The 10,049-nt window shown below is 30.0% G+C and overlaps 1 protein-coding gene across 3 annotated transcripts; it reads left to right on the top strand.

Moving 5' to 3' along the window:
* Positions 1–5,629: 5,629 nt before the first annotated feature.
* Positions 5,630–8,077, top strand: LOC110655693 (WUSCHEL-related homeobox 11-like). 3 transcript variants are annotated; one of them, XM_058147814.1, is made up of 3 exons: positions 5,630–6,293; positions 6,970–7,145; positions 7,778–8,077. In XM_058147814.1, the coding sequence occupies exons 1-3, from the start codon at positions 5,630–5,632 to the stop codon at positions 7,793–7,795; spliced, it is 858 nt and encodes a 285-aa protein (XP_058003797.1). In that variant the 3' UTR covers positions 7,796–8,077. The 3 variants fall into 3 exon arrangements, with proteins under 3 accessions (XP_058003797.1, XP_021667819.2, XP_058003798.1); XM_021812127.2 differs by having other exon boundaries at positions 6,967–7,145; XM_058147815.1 differs by lacking the exon at positions 6,970–7,145.
* Positions 8,078–10,049: the final 1,972 nt, after the last annotated feature.

The raw sequence follows: 10,049 nt of genomic DNA, 5'->3' as shown, positions 1-10,049 counted from the left end.
TGGAGGTTAATTTTGAGTCAGCTTGCTACTTTATTTCCAACATATTTAATTAAAAATCATTCATAATTAATTGCAATATGTACCAACTTGTAATTTATAATTTATAAATTAATTTATATTTACTTCAAAATTTTTTATAACAATCTGATAAATAATTCAAATGGTTCATAATTTTTAAAATGATATTATTTTAAATTTTGGAAGGCATTAGAAGCTTCTAATAGGAAATCTTCAAAAGTTCAATAATGTGGTATTATAAAATATTTATTTTATATTTAATTAATCGTCTATATAATCAGATTTTATTAAAAATAATAATATCAATATCATATCCTATGTAAATTTAAAGAGTTTAATTATTTTTAAAATTAAATTTTTTATAAATATATAATATTACATAATCAAATTGCATAAGATTGGATATCTTAAAATAGCCAAGCCAGTGCAATGATCTTTAGTTGTTTTGTACAAATTTAAGTGCCAAATATTCTCTTTTAAATTAGGAGAGAATTAAGAATGCCAATTTGACGTTTCCCATGTATATTTAGAGGGCTAAAAACCATTTTTTTAGTACCAAAAATTGTTATACAGATATATTCAATACACCTGATAAAAAATATTACGCATTTCATATCCATACATATATCTACAAGCACCCTTACTGCGCTGCAACCATTTTAATTATCAACATCTCACATTAACAAAAAAACGAAAATTTCAAATGTATGCTATCTTTCACCATTAATAATAATAAGTCATCCATTCTAAATTCAAAACTATACTCCCCATTAATCTAATTACACTCAAGATAACCCTCACTATATAACTTAGTCCTTTTAGTATCTTCTAAACATAACTCAATATATTTACTATTTTAACTATTACACCACAAAGAGTATCTTCAACAATACGAGCAAAACTCCTCATAAACTAAAATTCATTCATATTGAATTTTATCTCTTTTCTTCACCTTAAATTAAAGTCTTTTTTCTTTTATGGGATTACAATGGGTATGAGTCCCTCATTAATAAACAAAACAACTACTCAGCAACTAATAAAGCCACTTACACCAAGCTGAAAGTTAAATAACTTTTTTATTATTCTTTATTCATAGTATTAATACTCTCAATTTTAATTTAATTAGGAATTACACTAAATTTGAGAATAACACTGAAATAGAAGTTTTATATGATATAAGAAATAATCCTCCATTTATTGAGAAATATTTTTCCGACTAAAATAATGAAAAGATATATCTCTATATTCTACTAGAATTTTGAGTTATAATTCTTAACATTAACATTAAATTAAGATTCTATTCAATATTATTATTGAAATTATTATTATTTTCTATATATATTAATTAAAAAGTATTAAAAATTAAATTTAATACATTTTAATCATAAAAATTTTTTAAATAATAAAATAAATTTTTAATAATACTTAAAATTATAAATTACCTCTCAACCTCAATTTTAAAAGGATTTTTTTTGAGAAATTTTAAACGGATTTAAGTAGGTAGATATGCAATGTGTTTGTAGCACATCAATGGATGACTTGATTAATTAATAGATATACACTTAATAGGAGGATTTAAAGATAACAATTAAGTGCAAAACTAGGCTAGATAAAGCTATAGTAAGCCTAGCTTGGTGCCCTTGACTTCTGATGAGAACAACAGTTTTCATGATAGCCGAAGTTATTGAGGCCAGCAATAGAATTCCAACAAGGCATTGTTAAGTCCAAGCTGCCTATCAAATCAATCAAAATCAATTACCAAAGGAAGTGTAAGTGATAGTCACAGTTGCAGTAGTGCAGAAAGCTTACTGTAAAAAATGAATAAAAATGAAACCCATAGCAAATAAATTAAAATTAAAATTAAAAGCTGTCGTCAAAGCTAGCTACCAGAAGCACTGCAAAGCAAACCACGGGAGATTCCTTTCACTGTAAACCCCAAGTAGGCAGTTTTCCATTTGTAGCTACAGTCCAAAGGCCTAGAAAACCTTGTAAAGTTGACAGAAGTGGTAACCTACCAAACTCACATTACCCATGAATTGATTTTCATTTTCTTTCAAATTTTTTTTTTCGAGTTTTTTTCTTGGGGCAGAATTTTGAAGATATATCTTTATGGGACACCGACCAACATCTGGTTCTGCTTTTAGGGCACATGTAGTGTGCAATTTAGGTTTAATTTGCCTCGTGCTTTAACATTTGTCTTTCACCAACTTCTTTAATTTCTGATGCATCGCTGGCCCTGGACAGCAAGTGTTGTGTAGACAGAATATATGCTACTGCTAGCAACTTTGACATAAAATAAAGGTATTTCTGTGGAGGCAAAATGGGATTTTTCTTTTCTTTTATCACTGTTTTTCCTTAGCCAACATCAAGCATGGCCTTTGGTTTTTATTATTGTTCCTGTTGTTGTTTTGCTTTAATCTTTTCCAAGTAATAGTGGATAACAAGTAGGAATATTGGTAAAGTGAAACATTCTTAACTAGATGCTTAATAAACAGCTAATTAATAATTAATAAAACTATTCAAATTAAGTATTTTTATAAAAATTAACTCGATCCTTATAGCATTACTCAAAAAAATAAAAATATATATATTTTTTCAAACATGGGTTTAAGAACTTGTTTATGAGATCAGCATTTATAGATTCTTTCCCTAAGAATCAATTAATTGAGATAATTAATTTCAAAATGGAACCCCAAAATCCAATCTTATATTATCCTATGGAAAAATCACATTAAGAACCTTTGCTTGGACTGAAAAGAAAATTTTGCAAACTAACCACTGATACTGAGTATAGAATAATTTATCAAATGAAAATGTTGCAAATCAAGTTGTAATTGATCAAACTGAATCACAAATTGGGTCAGAAAAAAAAAATAAAATTTTGTTCTTTTGTGTCATTTGGTGTATATACGAGTAATAATTCTGCACAGAGATATACGAAAATGATATATTTCAAGTCATTTATCTTATTTCAAGTGCTCAATCAGTTTAATTCCAAAAAAAAAAAAATCCAACATTTAATTAGAAATAGAGAGTAGAAAAGAAAGCTTAATTCAAACTTAATTAAATTAAAAATTAATTTAATTTTTGGACCGCCTATAATACTACGTACAATGATCTTCAAAAAAAAAAAAAATATATATATCCTTTGTTTGTATGAGGTAGTAAATTTGATTTTGGTTAGCACTTAAATCTCTAAATTAAAGTATATCTTTTTTCATAAAATTATTAGCTCTCCTGCAGCTTTTTTTTTTTTCAATCTTTTTTTTAACAGCTCCTGCATCCAATTAAACCAAACTTAATTAGTCTCCCCCACTTATATGGTTAGTGGTGGTATCGAATTTGAGTTTCTAACTTTTGCAAATATTCATGAAATAATTAGAGGGGTAAGATTAGAAAATGGAAATATTTTAAATATTTTTTTAATTAATAAATAATTGCTACGTTCTCTCCTGTATTTGTTTAATCCATTATAATACAGCAGGCAAAATTTTTCCAAATAAAATCTACTAAACATTTACCACATGAGCACCCAAAAGCTTACCATGGTAGAAGGGATCCACTTCTCAATTTGAGAAATGTCCTAAATTTGAATTCCCATTCCCTTTCTTTATTATTAAAATTAAAAAAAAAATTACAAGAAATGAACTGCAACATCATATATACACACACACCAAAATGGGTATCCAGCTGAACCAAAAACTTCTAAGCAGATTAGTGAGTCTAGTGCAAAGACTTACCTATCACAATTTTTCGAGGGGAAAAAAAATACCTGAAGTTCAAAATGTCTTGTGTTGTATGTAAAATTCCGAGAGAGTATTAGTCAAATTACAATTAATTCATTTTAATTCAAGCTTATATAAGTGAATAAATTGCTGTACACATCAAAATGATTAGCCAAGCCAATGTTACAATCTAACAATTTATATTTATACTTTTCCGATGTGGGATTTATAATCCTAACACTCCCCCCTCAAGTGTAACCACACTTGACAATTAATTTATATTTTTAACTTAATACGAGCCCAATTATACAGCCTTATGAGTGGCTGAAATCCTCAATCCAGTTTACACTTTGATATCATGTTAAATTTGAGAAAGTGTTGGATAAATTACACTTTAATTTATTTGAATTTGAACTTATATAAATAATTAGATTGCTTTATACATCAAAATGACTAGATGATATAATGTTGCAACCCAACCATTTATATATTACCCTTTTACTTCATATTCTTTCGATGTGAGATTTTAACATTGTAAACAAAGAAAGGAAAAATCCTTGTTAATTTCATAATATTTTATATATAATAATATATTAAGTTCATTAAAAAAAAAACACAAAGAAAAAGAAAAGAAAGAACAATCCAAGAATAAAAGAGTCCTTAAAAACGAAGGCAAGAACAAGAAACAGAGGGTGAAAACCGTGTCTGAGAGAGAAGCAGGGTCGGTTTCAGTTTCAGTTTCGTACATAAAAAAAAAAAAATAGTAAAAATGGGGAAGAAGTGTTCGAAGTTTAAGCCAACCTTTAGGAGGGGCTTCCCTCCTCTCGTTTAATATAAAAAGGTTGTGAGAGAGGGAGAAAAGATGCAGACTAGCGTCTCTAAGCCATGTTTCCTTATACGTCATTCTTAATATATTATTGCACGGTTTCTTGACCGTCTATTTGGATTCTTTCTCTCTTGTTTCCCCCTTTTTTTTTTAATTTTCTTGACTCTACTTTCCATGCATTCCTTCACATGCACTTCCCTGGCCGAAAACCCTAGCTAACTTTGCCTCTCTTCCCTCCTTTCACATTACCATTTTTGACCATTCCTTTTCTTCTTTTTCCCTGAAAGTTTTTCTTCTTTAATCTATGTAACCATTATATCTATGATGAAGTTTCAATGTTTTCATTGTTCTAGTTCTCCAAAAATGTTAAACAATTTTTTTATTTTTTAGTACCTACTATTTATTTAGGGAGAGAAATGAATCCAGCCAAAAATTATAATATCTTTATATTACAGTCAAGTAATTAATATGTTATTTGTGTTCATTTTAATGCATATTATTTTCAATCCATTTAAAAGTTAATCATCCACATTCGAAAAAAAAAAATCATATAGCAATGGTCAATGTTCTTATAAAATAAAAGAAAAGATTAAAAACCATGTTACCTGGCTGTCATTTTTTGATATCTTCACTAATCGTACGTAGTATGCATAAGGTAGTACTTGATCTGAGCAAATGATTTTAAATGTGCTATTAATTAATTAAGTAAAAAATTTATTTAGACCTATTCTTTCATAAATTTAATACATAAACATACAGATTTTACATGTCATATATATTGTATATGATATTGAAAAAAAAATTGATTAATTAGTGCTTTGATTAATTGAAGTTCTCTTTGACCGATCATAATCTTTCAATCTATCCATTAATTAAACTAAGCAGAACCAGTTGTAAGACGGTTGACTTGTTAGATCAAAGAAAAGCTAACACATGTGACATGAAATTTCATCAAGGTTCCTGCCAACCTTAAAGGTTAATTTCGTAATTGAAGTCAAAGTAACATTCTTTCCACCCCTTTATATACCTTCACCCTTTCGACACATTCTTGCTTGTGTTTATGTGCCTTTTTTGTTTTTATTATTTATTAAACCTAGGTTTGGCATCAAAAACATTTCTTTTCTTTTCTTTTCTTTTCTTTTCTTTCTTCTCAGTAATGGAAGATAATCACCCCAATAGTCCAGGCCACCATGGCACTGAGAGAAGTGAACCAGTGAGGTCAAGGTGGACTCCAAAGCCTGAGCAAATCTTGATACTTGAGTCCATCTTTAATAGTGGAATGGTAAACCCACCAAAGGATGAAACTGTGAGAATAAGGAAACTTCTTGAGAAGTTTGGTTCTGTTGGTGATGCCAATGTTTTCTACTGGTTCCAAAACCGAAGGTCAAGATCTCGCCGACGGCAACGCCAGATGCAAGCTACCCTTGCCGAAGAGCAAAGAAATCAACAAGCTCAAGCTAGTGCTAGTGTAATTCAATATGAAGGTGGTTCTGGTGGTGGTAGCTCATCTTCCCTCATGGGGTTTGCAAATTCTCCTTCGTTTGCTGTATCTCCTTCTTATCTTGTGGGTTCCTCCTCTTCCTGTGGAGTTGTTGGTCATGGGGATGGTGTAGAGAGTCTATTTTCAATCCCTAATCAAATGGGTTTTCAAGAAATCGAGCAGGGTTCTGGTATATCTTCAATTTTATGCCCATCACAAACATCAAATTTGCACTACCAAGCTGGTAAGTAAGTGCATGGCTAACTTGCTCGATCTCTAATTGCTTTCTTCATGGAAAATTTTTTCTTCCCTTGAAGATAGCTATCATGAGCTTTGGTTCTACAAGTCATTTTTCTTTATTGCTACCCTAATGAAATTTCCTTGGCTTAAAATATTATATAAATATTGATGTTTGCTCTAGCTCTAAATTTATCATAAATTTCCACAAGTCATGACTCCAATTTCAGAGAAAACAAGGATTATATATGTATATAAATATAGCTCCTTTCTAGGTTTCGTAAGAGTGAGAGAACTACAGAATAAGCTAGCAACAAACTTTTCAATGATTTTCACTTCAATTTCCGTGAGAAACAATGGTCCCCACCCCCCCCCCCTCCCCTCCCTTCTCTTTCTCCATGTTACAATACCTAGAAAAATTCCACATGAAATCTTTAACTCTACTAGGCCACCAAATTATTCAGTGTCTTGTTCAATTTCAATCACTGTACTTTTATATATATATATATTTTTTCCTTAAAAAAACATCAGCAAGCTGTACGTGATACTTGTTAAATTTTCAAAACTCCTAGGAATCTCTGCCTTTTTAATTTACCCAACAAAATTCTGTTACTTGTTAATTAATCGGTAGCAATTGGAGATAAATGTTAGGATGAACTTTGTTGATGTTGTTGATCCAGCAGGGTTCATCACAGTTTTTATTAATGGAGTGCCAACAGAAGTTCCAAGAGGGCCACTGGACATGAAAGCAATGTTTGGTCAAGATGTAATGTTGGTCCATTCCTCTGGTCTACCTGTACCTTCTAATGAATATGGGTTTTTAATGCAAAGCTTGCAGCATGGTGAAAGCTACTTCCTGGTAAACATCATCCAAAGCCAGTTCAATGTTTCTTCTCTCTTGCTCTCTCTCTCTCTCTCTCTCTCTCTCTCTCTCTCTCTCGTGCTCGATGTTTAAAAACTCTTAAGATTTTGCTCTTCTGTCCATGTTTCAAATGATCATTCATTTTCATCGTCATATTTGGAAGACTGCAATTTCAAGTAATGTTCAAATTTAGTTAATACTAAGCTAAACTTTTTTGCTTAATATGGGTATGAGGGAATTTTTTGAATTCCATGAAACTTTCTCTCTCTCTTCATTTCACATTTCAATATTTCACATAAACCAAAGAATCCAATGGTGATCATTTTATTGTACTTTATTCAGTTCAAGATTCCAAAAGGTTGAGACGTAAAGTGCTGTTTACAGTTAGGAATTCCACTAAGATATCAGTAAGAGACTGTCATTAGGGTTTCTAAGCACAGTTTAGCAGTTTAAACTAATTACTTTAATTGAGAATTGAATTGACAGTTCCCAACTCTCTGTCTCTCTCGTTGTCTGATCATATTTATATATAATGTATATATTAACAATTATTTTATTGATTATTAATTCATGGAACATACTTCAAAGAAGTCCTTAAAATACAGGAATTTTTTTTTCTTTTGTTACAGGTTTCAAGACCAACATGAATTGGTATTAAAGCTGCATCAAGAAATGGGCGCTTCCACTTTGTTGGCCTGCAGCATATGCTAGGGCCAGTATTTTACTATGAAATATATATGGAACCACCACCCAACAAAAAAAAAAAGTGCATTGGCTTTTCTGTTTTTAATTTTTCTGTTCCTCTCTTGTTAATTTCACAGGAAGCTTCCCAAGCTCAGTATAATTTACAGAAACCATGTGTCAGAAAAGACAATCTGTCGACTGGTTTAAATCATTAGATATAAGAAGGAAATACTTTTTATACTTTACCTTTGCTTTGCTTCCCTCTACTGGGCTGCCAAAGAAAAATAAATTTCTGTGTTTAATTAATGGAACACTAGCTACTACTAGCATCAATGTACCATGCTTTTGATGAGTGCTCAAAATCAATCTGCATGCTCATGACTTGATCAACTTAATTTTCAACTACTTATTTTTCTATTGAATTTCAATTCTTCATGTTAATTACTATTCACAATGTCTATTGTGTTACAAGTTAACGCAGATTTGATTAGAGTACGTACTGTTGATGATATTCAAAGCAGCTCATGATACAGAAAATCAAGAATTCAAATTTTAATTATTTCTTTTTAAAAATTTGCATAAAGTGCCCAATTTTTTTTTTTTTAAAGTAAAGGCATGCCTTCTTTTAAAAGATTATAATTTTCAATAATTCTTTAATTAGTCAAAATATTTGAGATTAGATTAAAGGTCTAGAATTCAATTAAAAAGAATTTTTATTTTTTTCATTTGTGCCCCACTCTGACTTGAACTCAATTTCTTATAATTCAAATAGTCATTAGTTAAAAAAAGAGACCGTTATTTATGTGGTTGAATTTTAAATATATTTTCATGGGCTCCAATTGTGATTTGACCTAAAAAATTTTACTAAAATGTTATAAGATTTTTAGAAGAACACATTGAAGATAAGATTTTGAAAATTCTATACAATTATTTCTTACTCTCATGTTTTACTCGTGAATGTAGAACTTATAATCAAACCACTTAAATCTTGTGCACCTTTTTTCTTATTTCCTCTATGCTCTGTGCTATTATTGGGTCGCTATGTATACCTTGGTAAGTTGAATCCAAGACATCTAGGGATGGCAACGCGTAGTGTACCCGTAAAAATCACCATACCTGAACCCGAGCCCAATTAATATTATCAAAACTCGAACCCGTTTCAAACTCATTTAAAATTTATTTTCAACTACCAGAACCCGTTTCAAACCCGATTATTATTACCCGAAAAAAACTCAAACCCATTTAATTTTATATATTTTAATTAACATTTTGTATAAAAAATTATTTTAATTAGTAATTTATATTTTAAAAATTTAATACTTTCATAAAATATTTAAATTATATTTTATATAAAATAAAATATATAAAAATTTATAAATATTATTATAAAAATATATATTTTATATTTAATTAAGTATTTATGCAAACGGGTTCGGATAATAAATACCCAATATATAAAATCCAAACCCACCCGAACCCGCTACAGGTATTATTTTTCAAACCCAAACTAGTCCCGAACCCAATTATATAATACTCAAACTCGTTCTATTAGAATTCGGTCGGATCGGGTACCTGTAAAAACCAGACTCGTTGACATCCCTAGACATCTCCTTATATTTTTCAAAATTTGATACAATATAGTAAGCATGGGAATTTATCCCATGTGAAGCTAAAAAATTATTTCTAGAGAAGCTTATTAAGATATAAAAAGCAGCACAGCTCAACTTGTAATTCTTGTCAAAATGAGGACCAAATGTGCTTCCTTTTCACTGCAAAAGCAGAAAATCAAAGAGTCTGATTGGGACATTTAAGACCAAGGAATAAAGGATTTCACCCGAGCATCATGATGATGATGAACTTGTATTATATGTGTTATGTTCACTTTTCATGAAATTCTGGCAAATTATTTGGAAATTCTCCTAGAATTATGGGTGAAATTAATGGGAATGGTCCCATAACAGAAGATGAATCAATTGCAATGACCAGATCGGAACTTTCTTCAGTTTTTACATGTAGTTTATGGATGATTACGAAAAATTAATTCTTCTAACAATGCATTATTAATTAGCAGAAAGTAGCTCCACTCCTTGATTGCATAGAGGCTTGTTTCACGATCAAATAACTGCTTATATATATAATGTAATTTCGATGGAAAATGACTAATCTATATGTAAATATTAAAGCCAAGCCTTAAAAAAGGCTTCATGAGAGTGTGTC

The sequence above is a fragment of the Hevea brasiliensis genome, chromosome 5 (assembly GCF_030052815.1).
Source record: "Hevea brasiliensis isolate MT/VB/25A 57/8 chromosome 5, ASM3005281v1, whole genome shotgun sequence".
Lineage (NCBI taxonomy): Eukaryota > Viridiplantae > Streptophyta > Magnoliopsida > Malpighiales > Euphorbiaceae > Hevea > Hevea brasiliensis.
Note: the sequence above shows the minus strand (reverse complement) of the source record. Positions and strands in the feature narration are given on the sequence as shown.